Genomic DNA, 22,196 nt, shown 5'->3' on the forward strand with positions numbered 1-22,196 from the left:
AACACACGATCCACACACAAATACTGCTCCATCTACCGCAGATTCAAATCTCACTTTTCCCATCAGATGCCATTTTTCGCGCCCTTGCTTGTCTCGCTCACGTAGCCCCCCATGCTTCCGTGCTCCAAAAAACTTCCGCTGTTGCATCCAAACCTTGCAGTCCATCTGGCTTCTCAGGAGAACCTCTGCTACGTTGTCGGTATTAGTTGCCAATAAGGCCTACGAGCACGAATAGTCCTTCCCCTTAGGCACATGCCTAGATCACGTAGAAACAAAAGGCTGTGACTAAAGTGCCATCCGACATTGCTTCACTCCACTAAAGGGAAGTCTGATTGAGTTACACTGCGTCTCACACTACTTCGCATTCCCAGATGTCTTTATATTGGCGATCTCACAGTGCTAGTCCTTGCTTAACGAAGCCTAACTTAACGTAACCTGACCTGACCACCCTAACGTTACCCAGACTGGATAAAGCTTAAAGTAACCTCATATAACGTAACCTAACCAGTGCCGGATTAGGGAACTTTGGGGCCCGGGGCTACTGCGTCCTTGGGGCCCTAATGATGATGATGACGATTCCGCGTTAATGTGCGAAAATTTTACAAGCCCATGTTAGCTCTCTGACAGTGATGAATTATACATAATTTTACGCTTTCCGGAAACTAATTTCTTGGCTTGATGTCTATTATTACATAATGAATTTTATCGGGCGTATATATTAGTATGGTTTGATTACCGGTCCATCACAGATTCATAATTAATCGAAGCGCCAGGTCGGCCTGCACACGACATGGTACAGAAGAGTATTTTCTTACAAGAAGCATATTTTATTATGCATGTAATGTTTTAGCTTTATTGTAAAGTTCTATACCTGCAAATATGGGAGGGCTCAAAGTCCGCGCAGGCAGCTGTCACTTACAGACATCTGCCAAACAGTTAGCCGCCACGGCTTACGGGCCAAAATCCTGTAGGTTACCCGTGCAGACGAAAAAGCACGCGGCGGTTAGAACACGTGCCACCTTTGTAGGAGGTTGGGGAAATCCTCCCTGTTCTGTGGTTGGGGGGAGGGGGTCTCAGGCATGGCACGCAACGCAACCTTCCTATCGCAGCACGATAAGCACAAAGACGATAAGCAGAAAATGTCGCTTTTTGGGCTGGGGAGCGGTCCGCTTCGTGCGTGGGTTTGCGCATGGCCGTCGAACTTTCAGCGGTGATGAACTCCTTTTGCGCAGCTGTGATGGTCTTGCTAGTCGGCGAGCCGTTACACATTAACGGGTCCCCTTTCGGTTGGAGAGCGACAGGTGAGCACGAGAGATGGCATCAGACAACAGTTTAATAGGGATAGAATGTCCCTGCTCACACCCGCGCTATTGCTCCCGTCGGTGCCGCGCAACAGTTCCAGCAGTCAGTAGTTCATTGTCGATCGGTCGGGCCATTGTTCGGTTGTAACTGGCAGTGGAAACGCGCTAAAGCTTCACGTCTAGATTCGGGGTCTACGACGGAGGCGAGTATTGGTGGACCTCTCGTTTTCTTCGAGTCCTCAACACGTCTGCCGCGTCCACTATTTCCCCGCGCTCTTTCGGGGGTTCCTCTCCTCCTGCCGCCACGCCCATGCGGGACCAGATCTGCGGGCCGCCCTTTCGTCCGCGCCGTCGGCCTGCTCATTCCAAAACGAAAAGCGCCCACGGGGACAGACAGCTTACCGTCGCCGAGTCGCGGCGGAGGTCCGTTTTCAAGGCGGCATCGAAGCGGCCACACGCAGGATGCGTTTGTAAGTGGACACAGCTTTCGCCATCCCGAAACGGAAGGAAACAGACGTTGTTGTTGCTATGGCGTCCACGCCTCAGCTCTTCACACCGCCTAGGCCTGCAGATTCCCCAGCTCGAAAGGAGCCGCTAGGGTCGGGATGGCCCGGCGGCTCCCACAAGGAGTGGCGCCCATAGTTCATACCACAATCTAGGTGCAGCACTGTGGAGGCTACATCATTGTCCCCCTCAGGGCGCCTAACTCCCTGCGAAGGAAGCGACGACAAAATGCGCCGGGCCTTGCGGTGCCACATGCCGACAGGGGAGAAGGGAATGTCCTTTCAGGAGCCCCTTCACGGCGAGTTAGGCGCCCTCCGTAGCCTCCGCAGTGCTGCACTTAGCTTATGGTATGAACTATAGATAATTACGCTACCAATGGAGTCGCGCGGACATGTAGCTTCCGCAACGCTTGTTGCTCAGACAGCCTGCAGAGGCTACAGCACAGAGGCGTGGGCTGAAGCCGAACGACCCCGCATGTGGCCTACACAACCTTTGAACATTTAAATAGCAAGAAATATCAAGTCTATATCAATCACGCTTAGGCGATTCAACTAATCCACTAGCTTTATTGAACGGGTCGTCATCGCATTGAACTTCCTTGTCAAGCGCTATACAATGTAATTTGTGGCAGAAACTGTGTATGAGCCAGTAGGGTAGTGCTTCAGTTGTCAGTAATTATCCCTCAGGCTTAAACAATTTACAATGTTCTTCAGACAATATTTCATTATTCGCATGCCTGTCCCTTTCTTATACCGAAACGTGCGCGCGCCGAGACGTCCGCGTACTTCTATGTCCGTGTCCTGAAAAGGCTACCGAAACGACGTGTGCCGAATAAGACCGGAGCCGAGCTCAGGACCTCTTTTATGTGGCTTCTTGGCCCAGTCAAGCTGTGTACTCACGACTTTTGGTCCAAGACGTCTTCTCATAAACCCCGGGAAAACAAGGAAGAGGAATAGGAATAACTAAATTAAATTGAAATGGACTCGAAGGTTGTCAACCATAAGGTGAGGGGCCCCCCACTCCTCCCCACCTGTCACGAGTTAGTCAGCTTCGGTGTGAAGGTGAGGTTGAAGCTCCTACTTTCAACTTTTACTGCGGGCAGCGAGCACATTCACAATATTTTTTTTCATATGGTCGAGCGGGGCCCCTGACAGCTGGGGGCCCGGGGCTGCAGCCCCCGTAGCCACCCCCTTAATCCAGCCCTGAACCTAACCGCTAATGTAACGTTGTCCACCAAAATACTTACAAACTAATTTATAGTAATGTGCGAATACAGTTAAAACCCAACCTAACGAAGTCACCTGGAACCACGAATTATTTCGTTAAATCTAGAACTTCGTAAAATCGGGACTGTCATAATACAAGCACTTGATTCCATAAATTCGATGCCTAAAGGGAGGCGCATCCCAGCAGCTGCCATGACATCGTAATTGCGGCGGCCGCGGTGCTAGCCCGCCGATAGTTTAGCAATGCGCTAAAACTTCGCGGTGAAAATATTAAGCCAGCCGGGATTCCCCTTAAAGGGGCCCTGAAAGGCATTTTGAGCACACTAAATGAACTAGCGCAACCGTTAGATTGGGTCGTCAACGTCCTCTGTGCCAAGTATTACTCTTTTACGCGCAGCGGAAAGCTCACACTTTTGTTGCAAAGTTTGTCGTTTTTTTCTCACCCTTTCCTTCGTGTTTTTGGACGCCGCCATCTTCACATGTCTACATCATCGATTCCCAGATGTTCGTCATGAGCTAGACATCCTGCTATTGGGCGGCTTTTTCACGCACTTCCGGCAAAGAGATGAGTCGTCTGCTCAGCGTCGGCTCGCCGGCTGATCTGCCAGCAGAGTGCCGGAGTGCTTGGGCATTTTACGACAAACGAAACAAGTGTAAAACAAACGCTTAACCGTTTGTATTGAATGCAACACGGCCATAACACGACATGGATATTCTCTTACCTGAGTACGTTCCATAAAGAAAGCGTTCAAGCCCCGTGCCACTTCTTTCGTGCAATCGCAGAGAACGCCCTGAGCCGAATGCCCGGGTTTGACGCATACATTTTATTCAACTTGAAAACAATCCAGAGATGCGTTTCTAACGAACACAACGTCGCAACATGCGTTGAAAGTCTGAACCACGATTGACAGAGGATGGGTTGCCTTCTCCCGTCGTAAATTCGGTACTCACCTCGCGCGCGGTTTGCGGGGACGAACAGCAAGTCACTTAACTCTGGCGCACAAGCAGATGGCTTTTAGCCACGCACACTGCCCATACCCCATGCCAGGTTGAGTCGTACGTCACTCGAGAAAGATTATCCAGACCATGGGAAGAACTATCCACCTGCAGAAGCACAACGTCGCATTTCATCGCGAAACAAAGGCGTCCACAGCACACACACCATCGCCTCCTCTAATGCCAAACGCATCTCGCACTTCCCAATAGGAGTGGGTGGTACGCCTGCAGTGCCCACATGTCGCGAGGTGGGGCCCCAAGCTGAACCGGGATCACGCAACCGTAACTAACTTCTGGAGCGGTTTGTGCCTTGTTGCCAAGGCAACCGATGTTTGAGATTGTCAAAGAAATGGCGCTCGCTCCAGCGCTAGAAAGCTCAGAGCCGTGGTGAAGAATGTTTTGCCAACGTTGCCGCTCTCCACCACGCGTCGCCCCAAGCTGAACTGGTCACATGATTGAAGCGTTTTGTGCACGTGTTCTGTATCGGTTTAAAATGTCTTTTTCACATGCCGCCGGCAGGAATCACCACCGCCGCAAAATAAGACCCGGCACCAGCGGGGCCACATCTGATACGGCGCTTTTTGGATAAACAGTGCGCGGTGCATCAAGGGAACGAGCGCACGACCCTCCCCGTGCGGCTGCGAGTTCGCCGCCGATAAAAAGTCATGTGCCGCCAGCAACGTACACCGCGAAAGGTCAAGGCCAGGCCGCCGCATACATGCGGCCAGATTTTTCGTTCGCTTTTCCAGCCTTGAGCGGAGTGCGTGCGGGATTCATGGTGTCAACAAAGCTTGCCCGTAGCAGACGACAGTCTGAGCAGCGCAATAGCGGAAGTACGTCACCGCTGCGGAGCGCATCATCATGGGAGGCAAGGCTCGCGCGCCGTCAACAGCGGAGAGTAAGTCGAAAGGAGGAGGAAACTCGGAGCGACGATAATGCGCGGTTTTTGATTTACGATTTTTCAGCTAATACTCATCGCTTTAACAAAATTCTTGCGGGAGGAGATTGCAAATACATTGCTTTATTTGGGTGCATGTACATTCATGCATCGGCGGAAGGTATTTCAGGACCCCTTTAAGTCGTCGCACCCTAGCAGACGCGCGAAACACGGCTTTTTTTTTTGTATAACTTCCCTGCTGAGCGGAACGTTCTTCACTCGTATCCCCAAATCACGTAAACAGAGATTCCTCGAACTTTTCGTGCGGGGTGGTCTTGAGGTTCTTTTTCGCCGACGCCATTCAAGATGAAGTGGAATGTATGATGGCGTCCTTTCCCTTCAAGATTGTGGAAAGCGTGCTGGCGTAGATCCTGTGGTCTGCGCCACAGGACTGGTAAGTTTATATCGTAGAGCTGCGTAAAAACGCAACTAGATGCCTCTTTTTTTTCTGACGTGATGCAATGAACTTCGTGGCGTTCTGACAAAACACATTCAAAATTTCCCATTTTAAAATGTCGATTTCTCGACATACTTCACTAGATTGGGAATGACGCTGAATATGTTTCGTGAGTTCGAGTCAGTCGTACAGGAACCTGCCAGGGAATCCTAATTTGTTCGCTATATCGGGAAATTCGTACGATCGGGTTTTGTTAGACTGAGCTCTGACTGTATTTGAAACTTTCGCATATCAAAGTGAATGTTACAATCTTTGATTCGGCTTCGAATCAAATAGCACTAGTATTCTAAAGATTTGTAGAAATTCTCCAAGTATTTCGAAGTTTGATTACACGTGCCGCCGTTCTCTTCTTGCGGGCGAAGGGCTTTCCCACACCACTCTGGTGACGTGCGGAGAAACGACAAGAGGAAAGTGCTTTCGGGAGTAGCACCTCTTATCTCCGTGGATTGGGCCAACTTCGCCCTCCTGCTACTCTTGTGGCGTCGTGACTGGTCACGCTCAAGCTGCCATGCACAACACTCGTTACATCCTCACCCCCCCCCCTCGGTTTATTGAAGTTGATGTTTTTTTGTAAAACTTGTAGTGTTTTTTTTAATGGGACATAGGAAAAACGACGAAGTTGTCTAGCTTCGCGATCCTAGACACCGAGATAAAGCTTTGTTGACGAGGATGTCTTGTCACTGCACTCCCGAAGCTGCAGAGTGACCCTGCACATTTAATTATTCCTCACTTGGGCCAAACTTTGCTTCCCACTCTTTTTAAATGTTTACGTTAGGCATGGCATTCATGGATTATGAGGAAGCGTTTGATTTCATACTCACTGCAACCGTGCTAGAAGCACTAAAAGACCAGGGAGTAGAGGAGACCTGCATGCGACTTCTAGAGGACATATATAAGAAATGCGCGGGCTGGATAACCCTCCACAAGCAAAGCGATTAATTCCCGATCCGGAAGGGAATACGACAGGGAGATACCATCTCGCCAAAAGTATTCACAGCATGACTGGAGGGGGTAGTTAGAAAGCTTGAGTGGGAAAACATGAGGTTAAGGATAAATTGGGAATACTTGAGCCATTTGAGGTTAGCGGGCGACATAGTCTTGCTGAGTGAGATTGCAGAACACATACAAACAATGCTTGAGGAAGTACAATCAGAAAGCACGGCCGTGTGGCTAAAAATAAATATGAATAAATCTAAACTAATGAGGAATAAGCATGCCAAAAACGTCCTCTTCGGTGTGAGAAACGATACGCTAGAAGACGTAAATGAATATAACTACCTCCGACAGATGGTTAGTGCTGACCCCAACCACAAGAAAGAAATCCGGCGCAGAATAAGTATGGGCTGGGGAGCACTCGGCAAGCACTCCCAAATAACGAAAAGAAAGCTACCTCTGTCATTCAAAAGAAAAATGTACAGCCAGTGCATGCTGCTGGTGATGACACACGGAGCTGAAACTTGGCGCTTTACTAAACAGCTAGAATGCAAACTTAGGTCCGCTCAACGGGCCATGGAACGAATAAAATTAGGAGTAACACTCAGAGATAGGAAGCAAGCTTCCTGGATCAGAGAACAAACTAGAGTAGATGATATCATAGTTCAAATAAAGAAAAAGAAATGTACTTGGGTTGGCCATGAATTGGGACGAACCAACGATCGGTGGGCAATTGAGGTAACAGAGTGGATGCCAAGGAGTGGGTCTAGAAGAAGGGTAAGGCCATTGACCCATCGCAGGGAAGTACGAGAAATTTAGGGACTCGAGCAGTGCAGGACAGGTGCGCTTGGAGGTCAGCGGGAGAGGCCTTCGTACTGCAGTGGACCCAAGTAGGCTGATGATGATGACATGCCATTCGCGGAACGCTTATTCAAAAAAATTTCACCATCTTCCCGTAGGGGAACCCTGAGTAGTATGCGAAGCAGCCATGGGGACAACTCAAGTTCCCATTTGTTTTCAGTTCGATCGCGGCGTTGCGGTAGGAGAATGAGGGGAGCGGAGCGCGCGCGCGCGCTTGTCATTTATACCGCGGAGCTACAGTGGCGCCCCCAGCGGAGTATGCAGCGGCTACCGTCGCGTCTCTAACACGTCCCTAAGAGGAAGCTTTTCCCTGGGTTTTCCCACGGTGGGCCTGCAGACCTGCTGATGACGCAGAACGCTGCATGTGCAGCATTTCTAAAGTGTGCTGACAGCCCTGACAACAAGCAGCTCAGAAATTGAGCAGAACTGTCTGCATTCCCTTCAGTATCAGTGCTTATTGGCTGAAAGCGCATAGCTCTATGCAAACTCTGATAACATCGATAGTTCGACAAAAACATGGCCTGTAGTATGCGGGGACATAGAATTATGAAACACATTTAAATTCAGCGACAAAGAAAGAAATATTTCCTACCCTAATTCGCATGACCAGATCTTTCAGTTAACAATGATGAATCCTTGATAAACGGGCCAGAGGGTAATCATTACAATAGCAGGTTTGTCAACGAACGTCTATGCATGGATGAGGTGACAGTTACCTTCATCTCCACATGCGCTACTAATTCGAAATTTTAAAAACCCCAAATATGCATATCTTTATAGGGGAATGTAATCGTCTACAAGCAAATAGTACAATTCGATGCCTGTGTGATTGTGCGATAAAAAGGAGAGCGAGTGAAAAGAAAGGATTGTCGCCCTATCTCTCTGTCCATAGCCAGTGTTACGAATCGGCCTGCGCCGCCGTACTTTCCCGCAGCACTCTACGGCTGTGCGGCGAAGCTACCTCGTGCGCGTTTCTGCCGTCAGGCGCAATCATGTCGGTGACAAGTTGCGACAAGCCGCGTCAGACGCTTCGCTTTGGGCGCATTTCAAAACTTCGGCGGCTACCGGCGAGGCTCGTCTCCACGCTCTTCAAGGACACAGAGGCCCCGTCGATCGCAACGAAGTCCTCCTCTCTCCCCTCTCCCGGACTCAACGCGCGCCGAGGCTATGAACGGCTTACGAACTCTGTAAAGAGCGTTGTGTGTGTCGGTGACGTTCGTGGCGTGTTCCAGCTTGTTGGCGTTTGACCGTTACGGCTTTTGGGTATAAATAGACCCCCGCAAGCGTTGTAAACCATTCCTGTTTGAGCAGCGAATCGATGCTGTCGCTCTGCTCGAGTCCTGTATTGTAACCTCGCCCGTCGGGGCATTGTTCTTTGGCTTCGGCTCACCTCTCGCTATGAAGTAAACAGTTACGTTAGCCTACGGCTTCTGGACTTCTTCACGGCTGCAACAGCGGCTGGCCGCTCGCATCATACACGCTACCACTCGTATGTCGGAGGCCACGGAGCTCGGATCGGGTGCCCCCACTCGGTCGCAACAACTGGTTGGCAGCGGTGGGATGGCAACTTCGTAACACCTGAAGCCAGCGGTGCGAGACCCAAAACCACGGACGTCAAGGCGGCTTCGGACTTCGCAGAATTCACGGCGGTCAAGGGTGAGTGCGGGACTTTTCTTCACTGAGTTTTGCCAGGCTTCTGAGGATAGCTGGTAGGGCGTGTGTTTTTGTCGCGTGGGTTATTCGCGCAAAACATTTTTGGAGCAGTGGGAAAGCAGTACTCTAGACCGGCCATGAATTTGAAAGCGTTGAAAAAACCGCAGTTGTTGGAGCTTGCAAAAGAGTTGCGCTTGGATGTTACGGACGCGCTGAGAAAGCTGCAGAGCTGACAGGCTATACTCGCTGGCGGGGCTGACGATGAGGAGCTGTCTGAGTGCATTGAGCTGATCAATGGCAGGGAGACCGCGAAACGTTAGGCCGCCGAGGCAGAGGCAGAGGCTGAGCGCCAGCGTAAGGAGCTCGAGAGGCAGAAACAAGAACAGGAACACGACGAAAGAATGCGAGAGCAGAAACTCAGACACGAGGCAAAGATGCGATGGTACTGATGATGATGATGATGATTTAATGGTCATACCCTTTGCAACGGGTCGGCACTATGAGTGTTCTGGCCAACTAAAACAAACATACAAAAAAAACAGTGAAAGACATACAAAACATGGAAAGACACAAGAGAGTACACTTCGGTGTTCACAGTTTTGCATGTCGCGGTTGAGCACTCCTGCACGAGTGTCACACCAGACGATGCACTGCACAATGCCTGCAGGCCACGCACACCGTAACCGAGTGCTCGAATGCGCGGTTAGTCTGACGCCTTGACGCGGTTGTGCGCGACAGCCCACCATTGCGTTAGGCGCCGCTTTGTCACCCGGACACTCGATTCCCCTTCTGCGGGCCGTCGCTGGCCTCTTCGCTATCGTCGCTCAGGCGGCTCAGGTGGACAAACCCAAGCGCCACTAGCAGGGTGGCGCCCTCTCTGGGGTGCGGCGGGAGTTGCGGGCATTGGAGTACGATGTGTTCGATAGTTTCTTCTTGGGCTCCACACACACGACATAGCGCAGTCTGTACCTCAGGGGCCGAGTCATACCGCCGGCGGTACACCTGCGTCCGTAGTGCCCCAGCCCGTGCCTCAAACAGCAGTTTGCTTCCAATGCTGTTGTCATAGTGCTTCTCGGCACCGATCGCGGTCTTGTGTTGCCGGTAGGTGCCGAGTGTCTCCTTGCCCTCCATTCCCGCACGCCAGACGCCCTCTTCTGCGTCTTGGACTCGGGAACGCACTTCCCGGGTGTACGCTGCTGCTGTGCCCGCTTCGATGGGCCGGCTAAAGATGTTGCATTTAGCCTCAATACGATATACCCGCTGCACCCATTTTGTGCGGACGCATGTAGCAGACAGGTACTCGAAGGCGCGCCGTGCCCACCGCTCACGGGCCATGAACAGCAAACGGCCACGGAAGGTTAGCTTGCTCGAGGCCTCCCGGGCCTCGAAGCTGGACCATCCAAGGTCTCCCTGTATGGCCTCGTTTGCCACGGCACCATGACACCCCACTGCGGTGCGACCAACCTCTCGCTGACGCCTCTCCAACCACTCGCGGGTTCGTGCCGACAAGCAGATCACCGCATTGGCGAAGGTTAGGCCAGGGACGTGGACCAGCTTCCACAGGTCCCGCACCATGACATACCGGTTGCAGCCCCATAGACAGCGACGCCGGAGAATGCACTGCGCCCTGAGTGCCGTCTGGCGGACTTTGGCCTCATGTAGTTCATACATGTTGGCCCCAGTACACAGCGTTACACCCAGATATTTGTAGGACGTGGCGACAGTCAGTTGCTCTCCCTGCAATGTCAGGACCGGTTGTTCAGTCATGTCCCCGGCTAGTTGGACAACCATGGACTTCCGTTGATTGAAGCGGAGACCAAGTCTCTGGATTTCAACTGAGCAAATGTTCAACAGCCGTTGTACATCGTGTTCGTCCTCTCCCATGAGGACAAGGTCGTCAGCATATGCGAGACCCGGCAGGCGGCGGGAATCATCGACTCCGCTGGTGCTGTACCTTAAGCCAAAGCCCAGGTTTGCCTGAAGGAGGGACTTTTCTAGGCCGGACACATACAGCAGATAGAGGAGAGGCGACAGTGGGCAGCCCTGTCGCAAGCCCTTCTGGACCGTGACTCTCTCCGATCGCACGTTCCCAAATACAGTCGTGACTGTATTGCCCACATATAACCTCCTTATAGTGTCCAAAAGAAGTGGCGCTAATCCCAGAGTGCCAAGGCGATCGAAGAGGGTTGCGTGCGGAACATGGTCGTAAGCTTTTTCCACATCCAGAAAACAGCAGATGAGTCTACGGCCCTCTTTCCTGGCAAACTCGAACTCGAGCTCGACCTCGAGCTCGACCTCGAACTCGAGCGCCTCGAACGGGAAAGAAAGAAGCTCGAAAGAGAGAGACTCCAACGGGAGAAGAAGCACCTAGAGCATGAAATTAAGCTCGAGCAGGAAGAAGTGAAGCCCGAGTTAGAATTGTTGCTCGAGAAAGACCTCGTTGTCGAGGAAAGCACCGTGCCAGCGCTGCCAGTAGCAGACGCTCGGGAGCGCGAGTCGGAGGCGACGGTTGCGGCCCAGCAGCGCGTCAAGGTTGCTGAGAGAGATAACGACGGCGCATTAGCTCAGACTGTCGGCAGTGGCGGCAGAGGGCAGTGCATGTCCACTGAGTGCGATAATGTGTCGGCGTTTGTTTTTGAGATCTCGGCGGAGGGTTCGGACGGTTCAAATTCGCGGGAGGCCTTGGGAACGGCTACCCACTTTTCGCGAGATAGCGACGTTTCGCAGGAATGCGTAAACGATGAGTCTACCGAAAGGCAACACGATCGAGTCCGCCTAAACGGAGGTTGTTCCTTCGGACAGTAGCACGGAAACGAGCGATGTGGTGGCAAAGCCTGCGCATTCGAAGCAGCGAGCGGTTTGCACAGTTCAGTTGGGAATCATGACGATCTCGCCACTGAGCAAGCCGATTCCGTCCTGCCACCAGCTCAGGTAACCAAGCTCGAGCAACGGCCAGCTGAGCTCGTAAAGATTCAGGTGTCACGGGCGGCTGAGCCGTCTTTTGAGACAGGGCAGCCTGGTTGTAGTGTAGTTCTGGCAGTGATGAAGGAGAACGGGAACACGCTTCGGTCTTCGCGTGCCGAGGCTGTCGCTGAAGGCGCGAGGGACGACGAGGTAGTGACTGTTGGGAACTACAAGGTGTCTAATGAGCACGTCGTGCCCTTGTCACTCCCAGCTGATGCTCCCGATGATAGGCCAACATCGGCTGAGCTAGTTGAGGTTCCGGTGTCGTCTGTGGCTGAGCCGAAGTCGGGAACCGACCAGCCTAGAGGAGAGAACGCAAACGCGTTCCGGCGTTTGCTTGCCGGACGCGTACGCGAAAAGGTGAGCAACGAGGAAAGAGAGAAAACTTCTGCGCGTACTTGCGGCGCGTGTTTCAATGCGGGCACGCCGAGGGGCAAAGCCGTGAGCTCGCATCGCGCCAAGGGAACGCCGCCTCCAAGAAGGAGTGCGCGCCTAACGTATGAACGGTGGAAAATCCCGCTCGCTCCTCCGCGCGCTCCACTGTTGTCGAAGCGAACGGCCGGTGTCCTCTCACGCGGTCGCTGCAGCATTCAGAGAACAGGCACACCTAAAGTACGGTACAAATTGGGGAAAGCTCAGGCAATGCCGAGAGCTCAAATCGCAGCTCTCTGCGAGAAGTGGCCTGTAGACGCCCGACTTTCTCAATTTCATTGTTTTTCCTGGAGCAGGTTTCGCCCTTTACGATTACGTTTTTTTTGTGTGTGGGACATTTCCAATCACGCGAAATGTCACCTTTCGAGTTTGTCACTTGTCTAAAGTACTGCTGGGCAAAAATATAACTAGAGTAGTTAGTTATTAGCGTATTTTATCGCAACTAAAAGCCTAGCTGGTGCAGCTTCAGTGTGAGTTTGTCTTCGCACTTGCCGGCGATGCGGTTGTGTCTTCCTGTGTTGTTCTGTTGCTTGCCTGACCAAGCCAGAGACGTTCTTGGGGATCCACTACTCGTCCAGTGACCCGCCCGGTGAAGCTCCAGCACGGTGTCGTACAGCCCAGGCCTGGAGTCAAGCGTCTGCCGAACACTTCACTTCGACAGCATCCCTCCGGACAACGGTTGAAGACCCTTATCCATCGGGATCTCGGACCCCCGGCGGAGAAGCTGTTACGAATCGGCCAGCGCCGCCGTACTTTCCCGCAGCACTCCACGGCTGTGCGGCGAAGCTACCTCGTGCGCCTTTCTGCCGTCAGGCGCAATCATGTCGGTGACAAGTTGCGACAAGCCGCGTCAGACGCTTCGCTTTGGGCGCACTTCAAAACTTCGGCGGCTACCGGCGAGGCTCGTCTCCACGCTCTTCAAGGACACAGAGGCCCCGTCGATCGCAACGAAGTCCTCCTCTCTCCCCTCTCCCGGACTCAACGCGCGCCGAGGCTATGAACGGCTTACGAACTCTGGAAAGAGCGTTGTGTGTGTCGGTGACGTTAGTGGCGTGTTCCAGCTTGTTGGCGTTTGACCGTTACCGCTTTTGGGTATAAATAGACCCCCGCAAGCGTTGTAAACCATTCCTGTTTGAGCAGCGAATCGATGCTGTCGCTCTGCTCGAGTCCTGTATTGTAACCTCGCCCGTCGGGGCATTGTTCTTTGGCTTTGGCTCACCTCTCGCTATGAAGTAAACAGTTACGTTAGCCTACGGCTTCTGGACTTCTTCACGGCTGCAACAGCGGCTGGCCGCTCGCATCATACACGCTACCACTCGTATGTCGGAGGCCACGGAGCTCGTATCGGGTGCCCCCACTCGGTCGCAACGCCACCCCAAACACGACGGATGTCTAGGAAAAAGAGAATGACAGATCTTTGGAGCTCTCCTCCAGCGAGCGAAGGAACTGTGGACAGCGACTCAGCGCTGCTGGCCAGCGACGGCGCCACGTCGGCGAAGTTGTAGCGCAGTTCGAGACACTCGTCCTCAATCTTCGTTAGCACGCTGTGCATCTTCGGCACGACAGTGTCCACATTGTCACGCATGAACACCATCGGGCGCTTGCACTTGAGCACGTTGGCGTAAGCTTGCCTTCGATCAGTACTCAGAAGTACGCCCTGCTGCTTCAACCTGCACCAAGGCGGGAAGAGGTGCACTGTAAATGAGGGAGGGCCCAAGGCAACTCGGAGACACACCAACACTCTCTACAGCTAAATTTCATGTAGCCTGCAGTGACACCAACAGTGCATTCCTTGACTTCATGCTAGCAGAATGTAGAAGACACTCTCAATTAATGTTAATGTGGCTCATACGAGATTTTGTTACACAGTGGCTACCTCCTGTACTTGCACGTAATGAGCACCTGCCGCAAAAATTGGGTACAATGACTTATCGGGGTAGCCTTTGCAACGGCGGCTGCCACATGGAAATTCTGTTGAGATGTAGTGCATTAAGGCCCTACACATCAAATAAGCTACGACCCCAGTACTCCCGAAATTAAAATTCGAAACCGGAACATCTGCACGTCCACTTGTACATGCAGAAAGAGCAATTCAGAAAAACAAAGAATCATCGTCCCTATGCCGTGTGCTCTCTTGCTCACAAACCTGGTCATGACGGCCAGTTGCCTTAACTCTTTCGTAACCACACCTATACAAATCGATCACCGGTGATCGATGCTTTATATTGCCAATTTGGACATGTAGTCGTTTCTTATACACCATGCGCCCCAGTGGTTAGTCTAGGCATTGCAGTTTGAAAATAAGTTTAAGGCAGCGTCTCCTGCCACGCGCGTGGCAGCAGCCACGCCCCCCTGGCAACGGCTGCTGCCACGCGTGACGTCATAATGACGTCATAACATTAATAATTGTCATTATTTTGTGTAGTGTAGTTCGAAATACACATTTTTTTTATTTGCAGTACAAAATAACGCACCACTGAACTGCTAAAACTTTTCTAAACAAACAATTTTTGTTCTTGCGGGAGCAGCCGGCGATGCTGCTGCTGCTGCCAGCTGCCGTATCGCGCACATGGAGTCGCGTATCCGAAAGCGTGACGAAGCTCAGATTTTCTCGGGCCGACAACGTAGATAAACCGGAGTTCATATTGTTAGAAGCACTATCTGAAAACGTGAGAAAGTTGCTTGTGATTATGTATTGCGTGGGGACCCAGCCAGCCTTTCCAGACCGCAGCAAAATAGCCGCTCTCGAGTAATGTTGACCTGTGACCGCTTGGTTCTGCTTGGTGTACGCCGATGGTACCTGCGTACAGTTTCAGCGTACGTGAGACGACATCGCACAGCCGACTGGCCTCGTTCGAACAAGCTACGTTCCACACAAGAAAAGACACCGTCCGAGCGTAATTCTGTGAACTTTCCGACGCATGTCGGCGCGGCGGCATCTGCTATCAACAGTTTGCACCACGGCAAGTCCAGAATGCTTAAATGGGCGACCTGAAATCGCGGTGTGTGTTCTCGAAATGAAGACAACTTAGCAGCGCCAAAAGATAATCAGAATGTACAGTGCCGAGGACGAAGGGTAGTGGCGGCAACCGTTTTTTACTAGGCACATGTGCGCATTACAATTACAGACAATTGCGCCGAGAATAGGAAAGGTAATCTTTGGTGTCCCCACACATGTACCACGTACGTACCACTACAGTAGATCTCCTCTTCTGAAATATTAGCAAGGAAAACTCGAAAATCGGGAAGTTCTTATTTTCTAGTGGGCGAAATTGTAGCTTAAAATTTGTTTTACACCCACGATACGTTTTATGAGCAGAAAAGTCTTGTGAGCATGCGCCACAAGGATCATAATTGCGTGATATTCAGCGCTTAAAAAGATTTCCTAGTAGAAACCAAATATTTCGTAGTAGGATACATGATTCTACAACAGTTTAGGACCTGCGACCTTCAAAAGGTAGACTAGCTAGACGCTTCATCTCATAGCCACTGCACTGGTATAACTTTCACGTCTCACTGTACCGTGGTGTACGCTATGTTGGCCAGACTTGACTGAGTCCCTCATGCAAAGGAAGTTAATTCAGGACACACACCCAGACGATAGGGTCAGAGAAGAGGCTGTAGAGACGGCAATAGGAAGGGTATACGCTTGGCCGGCCATCATGTCTAATACACCTACATGCACTCCAGCATATGAAAACCTATGGGTTCTGCACAGGCTCAATAAGCAACGTCAAAGGGAATCTTAAGATGTGCCTGGAACGTGAAAGCATCTACGGATTGTTTGTGTAAACAGGTATAAGCAGCGAGCATGCTGCAAATGTAATTGATAGGCAAACGTCAAGGCTATCATGGGGCGAATTTAACAAAAAGAAATGGTGCAAAAGATCCCAATTTTAAACTACATTGATGTTATATGTGCATGCACTATAAACACAGTCATCAGTATGTTAACTGTACGTAAACACTCAAGTGATATGATCAAACGGAACTAGAGGCCCCACTGCAATCGCCCAGTTATGTTTCTTTGCAGTGGAATAGGTCGGTATCTGTTAGTCGCACAAACAAGATTCTCTGATGGCATGGAGAAATAGCTGGAAAGTGGCTATGGAGCTCCAGCTGCTTTACACATTTTCTGTAATACCAGTTATTTGTTTGAAGTTTGCAATAAAATTGATGTCATTTGTTAGTCTTTTTAATTAATGAACGAAACTTTTCGTGGCCACAAAACAGTGGTCGATAAACAAATGCTCACTTTCTTTGGTGGCTTGTAACGATTCACTAGAATTTCACATGGCCAACCCAAGGAATCCATGGCTCGTACACTGCAGGGTAGTGCTAGTCTCCAAAAACATTTGCCAGGACGACTGGAAACTAGTGCGGCCCACAGGCTCCATAGGTGGAAACCAGTAGCCCACCCACAGTGCCATAAAACAGCTAATGAATGGAGTGAGTCCCTGCTAAATATTAAGCAGGTTCAAAGGGTAGGTTCGCATTGATAGATTTTGTGCCATCGTTCACTGTGCGTAGATTAACTATTTAACGGGCACAATAGTCATTTTTGTTATTTCGGACAGTTGAAGGGTTGCCTAAATGTTCTTTAACAAAACAAAAAGTGAAAGCTCTCAGGGATTTTAAAAACATTGTTTAGTCTCTCCAGCAATTGTCCCAGCCTGAAGGAACTCAGCTGATAGTTTGTGCCGACTGTCGTCCTCGCTTGCTAGCTCCCTGACCAAGCACATGAATGCAGTGACTAAGAAAGATGGTGACCAAAGTGAGAAGAGAAGGTGGATCCCGTACAACAACCCTTGATCATCTAAACACCAGAAAAAAGCGCCGATGACTCACAGGCCACGACTAGGGTGTTAAAATACCTTTTGACATACATTTACAGGGCATTTACAACCTTTTATCAAAAAAATCTTGATTACACACAGTCCCTCCATGGAAGGGGTTTGTTTCTGACAAGGTCGTTGAAATTTGTTATTAGTGACAACATAAACTCATCATTGGTCCCTTTCATTCAGCACACTTACGGGCTTCGTTTTAAAAACCCTGCTGTTTCTATTTCACGTATAAATGAACTGCTTATGCAATATTCTCTTATTTACCTATGTTCAAAGTAAACTGTGTTATACCGTAAAATGTGATGTGCCGAGTGCATGCAGGTGTAACATTCTTCAATGGGACATGCAGAACATGAAGCTCAGTGCTGATACTTAAATCAGGGAAAATAAAGCTTCCCATGTTGCTTCTTTATTTTTGTAACTATTCTCTCTACCAAATACCTTGGTGGTAAACTCAACTAAGCTCACCTTTTCCCTAGGCCTTTATAATTGTTTTGCTCTGCAATTATACATTCTCAGCTGGAGCATGCCTGCTGAATTCAGGCCCCAACCACGCTTTACTATTTCTCAATTGCAGCTGTATGAAATGTTGCTCTTTAGGTTTTGCCAATGATTTCCAACAGGCCATTTAATTGGTGTCAGAACCATTTTATACCTTTAATTGCTATTTATAGCAAACAGTATTATATCATTTTTCATAACACATTTTGTTGTAACCTCATTCAATGATTTTGTTACCCCGCCAGCCTGGTTCATAAATCTTTGCGTGAACATGCCCGTCTTGCAGCTAATCTGCATTAACAGACACCACACATTTTGGCTTTCCAGCGTAGCTTTGGTGTCCACAAAAAGGATTATTTTTCTTGGCTCCTCTGCAGCGCTTTGTAGAAAAAGATCACTTGCTGGTTTCGCTTTCCCGCAGGGCTCTGGTGTAGTGCAAGAAAGTATCGCGTGCTTATTCCTTTTTTGTTGAGGTTTTAATGCTGTGCATCTTCCAGAAGAACCCTGGCATTTTGTTTAGAAATTGAACTTCACAGCACAAACAGTGCAGAGAAAGTAGAGCTACTCACTTTTTGCATAGACACGGAAGTTTGGCAGATCACTTGTCATTGACAAGCAAGTGTTTGATTTCTGGCTTAAGGTGCAACGCTGGGATAGTTTACTAGCTGGGGGGAAAAAACACAGCACTGATAAACGGTACTGAAGTACTAGGAAAGGTGCTGTGATCAACATGGTTTCCATGTGTTGGCAGCTTTTTGGTCCACTGTTTTTCATGAATATTTGCCAGGGGGCCTTAACATGGCCTACTTTTGTGTAACAAAAATGTCAACAGTGAAGCACTTATCAATGCTCACATGCTGCTCATTGATACCAGAGCAAAAGTACGTTCAGCAGTCATTTTATTGTTAAAGCCACCCATGATCCATACACCTTCCAGCTGTACTGCAACTTTCACAAACACCGACAGACATTCACATCTACGCACGTGGCCTTGGCTCCAGTTCTTGCACAAGGAATTAAGAAGTACTCTTGGGAGTGGGCAATGTCCCGCTCGACACCAACCATTACCCCGAAGTTGTACTTGATGAACTATTTTTAACGCCTGTTGGCTTAAAGGATTGTTTAAGTGCCCGTTTTGTGGAAGAAAAAGAAACAGCTAATGGGCACACAACACACAACCTGTGAATGTGTTTTCTAGCAGCTGGCTTCTGACGAGACTTGCATCATTGTTGGGACATTTTATAAAGCCCCTTACCACTAAGTAAATTCACTTGAGCAATTTTCCAAAACAGTTTACACAGTGCGGAGTTAAAAAGCAATAGAATGTGAAACGTCCCCTCACAATTGGAAACTCTTCCTGTTCACTACCCCAAAGGCTTTGACAGTAGACGCTTAAGCACGCTTCACCAGTTGCGAATACAAGCATTAGTGTCAAGTTGAACTCCGCAGAGTGCTTGGGATGGGCATATAGATGTCACAGCCACTTGGAATTTGTGCAAAGACTGCAAGCCTCCGAGATAAGCTCTCATCATCATTAGCCCATCCTGCTGAGAGTGAATGGAAGTATTGTGCCTGGTTATGTTCAATTCCAACCAAGCCAAACACAAGAGTAAAGAAGGAACGAGCCTATCAAAATACATACTCAAAGCAGATGCAGGAGGAAGTTCTGTTGCCTAACCAGGTTAGAGGAGGCGAAAGGTACTGGAGCGAAGGAAAGGGAAATAAGAGCCAAGCAGTAATTTTAAGCCTTGCCTATCATTCCATTAAGACTTCTAAGTTGAAAGCACAATGGTACTAAGCAACAAATCTGAGCATAGATGAACAATAACTGAATTTTCACTTGTTAACCTTATGCACACGACTTTTAAAGGACTATTAGCAGAAGTTCCAAACTTGGCTCACACGGCGATCTTATCGGCTGCACTTCTCCCGTGCTTGCACAGTTCGAGCTTGAGCCTCCTTGCACAAGAAGCCAGCCAGTCAGCGAATGGTTTCAGTGGTATCTTGAATAGATATATCTTTGGACGGGCAGTTGGGCTCCACCCACGGAAGTGCAACTGCGCTCCCTGCACGGATTCTGCAGCGCTACGTGCACAGATCGTTTCTGTGGAATAGTCAGGATACATTTCTCGGCGACAGTACTACTGCCCCGGGGGAAAAATTGCAGAAGCTACATGCGAGATCGGATTGCGTTCGATGATGCCGTGCGCTACCTGACGACACTCGATTCGTGCACACGCTGACACTACGTCGCTCGCTACGGCGCGACGCGATGGAAAATACTGATCCCTACGTTTTATAATTGAGCCACCACTCCAGAATCAGAACACAAGGCTTGGCATGGAAGAAGCGAGGCACAAGTAGACAACAAATGCAGGCGCGTAAAGCAAATAGCACGCGAACTGCAAAACAACGTGAAGCTTACGCGATGGAAAATACTGATCCCTACGTTTTATAATTGAGCCACCACTCCAGAATCAGAACACAAGGCTTGGCATGGAAGAAGCGAGGCACAAGTAGACAACAAATGCAGGCGCGTAAAGCAAATAGCACGCGAACTGCAAAACAACGTGAAGCTTACAAAATATTAAACGACAACAGTACAGTTCTAGGAGCATGTAAAAAGCGGGGCGAAGCAGCGTGCAGAAAACAATGCGTTAGGCTTACCAAGACGTGCAACAGCAAGTTCACAAAAAATACCCAATCTAAATAATTACAAGCACACCTCCCAACAAGAAAAAAGCGCCGCGAGGCAGCCGCTGTACAGGGAGATAAGGAAGTAACGATGCGTCAGGCCTGCCATTCGAACCACGGGCGGAGAACATCGGGACACAAGACGCGAACACCCGGCTGCCGTCGTCAACACAAAAAAAGTATCATGATCAAATGACGTAAATATGACGTTTGTTTTGTGACGTCACAGGAAGTCACGTGATTACTTTAGCTTGACGTCACTTCTGCGTGGCAGCAGCTGTTGCCAGGGGGGCGCAGCTCGTGCCACGCGCGTGGCAGGAGACTTAACCTAAGTTTAAATTTTCCAGCTATGGCGACAACGAGCTTTTTGACGCCGTTTTCTGCCAGCTTCGGTGCGCGTGTTTTTGCAAAAGGGGCCGCGGCTGCTGCACTTGACAAAAAAGCATGCCACTCGTGGTTATGCTACATCAAGTCAAACACGAAATTATGTTGTCAGCTTTGTAACCCGGTAGCGTTGAGAGGTGATAATTACCTGGAAATGACACCAGCTATTCACAAGTGATCTTTGGTTCGGAGAAAGCTAGGTAGCTTTATTCTGCCAAAGCTTACTTCTGAAGGTCCCACACGTGTTATAGTGCCTGGAATATACTGCCAGTATATTCCAGGCACTATACACGTGTCTAACAAATGGACCTGGCATTTTCAACCAATTTCGTGGAGTTTCGGTTTCGTTCTTGCGTTGCAAAATTCATATTTGGCGCTACTACGCAGTTACCAAACGTCGAGCCGATTTGCCATGGTGCCTCCGTTTCCCGCTACTGTTCCTCAAAAAAAAGCCCACCGCTCGTGATTCAACTTCACCCGCGCCTTACGTCTGCCATAACAGCTCCGTATTTTGGGCATCCTCGATTTACAAATTACCAGTCCTGGACGATCCGCGGGCAGTCCGAGGACTGCGTTCGGACCGGAAGCCTATAAACGTTGGGAAGCCCCATCTATGCAAAATCGAACGCCGGCTCGCGTCTCGGGCGGCACGCGGACGAGCCGGGATTAATAATCGAAGAGGCCCTTTATTTGGCCGTTCAACGTCTTTGGAAGGAGCAATTTCGGGCTGCTCGGAGCTGCTCAGAGCTGCTCGGAGCTGCTCAGAGCTGCTCTGAGCAGGCTTAAAAAAAGAAACCCAAGGACACTCCGTGGATAGTTCGAGAGTAATAATCGAAGCGGCCCACTGCCGGCTCTCATCAAGGCGAGCGGCGCGGCGGCGCGGACCAGAAAAACGTTTTCGCGGTGGTTCTGTGCGGTGGTCGCACGTAGTCAAGCGTTCCCGTCTCGTGGTTCCCCAGTTTCTTTTTTTTTTTTGCCAAACATGGGTGAGCCGACACAAGAAAACGTAGTTACTTCGACGCAAAGTCCAGTTGTGTCAGCGAAGAGTGAGAAAAGAAAAGTACGAAGGCGGAAGAAGAAACTGTTCAAGAGCATTCGCTGTCAGGTGCGGTGTGGCTAAATTTTTAGTGCATTGCCTCATTTCCTTGCACTCGGAATGAAATAGAATGCAGTGACTTGTGTGCCGTTGCTCCGCTTTTGTAGATGGAGTTCTACTTCAGCGATGCCAACCTTCGCAAGGACCGGTACATGAGCGAGCTGGTTCACAAAGACGAGGAGGGCTGTAAGTGGCCGCTTCTCTTTGCCCGAACAACTCGCGGCTAACTTGTAATTTTTCGTGCTTTGTGGCCGCCTGTCCTGTCATTACGCGGGTGCACTTCACGGCTACGGGCAACGAATTTCTGAGCGCATTTTTCAGCAACGGAAAAGCCCCACCATTGAAAGGACCCCGTCGTTGCAACTAGTACACTGCAGCAATTTTAGGGCGTCAGTGTGACGCTTGAAAAG

General features: G+C 50.0%; 1 protein-coding gene across 1 annotated transcript in view; it reads left to right on the forward strand.

Annotated features, from left to right (window-relative positions):
- The first annotated feature begins 21,569 nt into the window (after positions 1-21,569).
- Positions 21,570-22,196, forward strand: part of Larp7 (La related protein 7) — a 52,695-nt gene continuing 52,068 nt past the window's right edge. Inside the window, exons 1-2 of the mRNA XM_077707675.1 lie at positions 21,570-21,795; positions 21,894-21,972. Coding sequence (XP_077563801.1) covers positions 21,673-21,795; positions 21,894-21,972 — 202 coding nt within the window. The 5' untranslated portion in view covers positions 21,570-21,672. The remainder of the gene's footprint in view (positions 21,796-21,893; positions 21,973-22,196) is intronic.

The sequence above is a fragment of the Haemaphysalis longicornis genome, unplaced genomic scaffold, assembly GCF_048455015.1.
Source record: "Haemaphysalis longicornis isolate Haplotype H1 unplaced genomic scaffold, Haemaphysalis longicornis Haplotype H1 scaffold_1, whole genome shotgun sequence".
NCBI lineage: Eukaryota > Metazoa > Arthropoda > Arachnida > Ixodida > Ixodidae > Haemaphysalis > Haemaphysalis longicornis.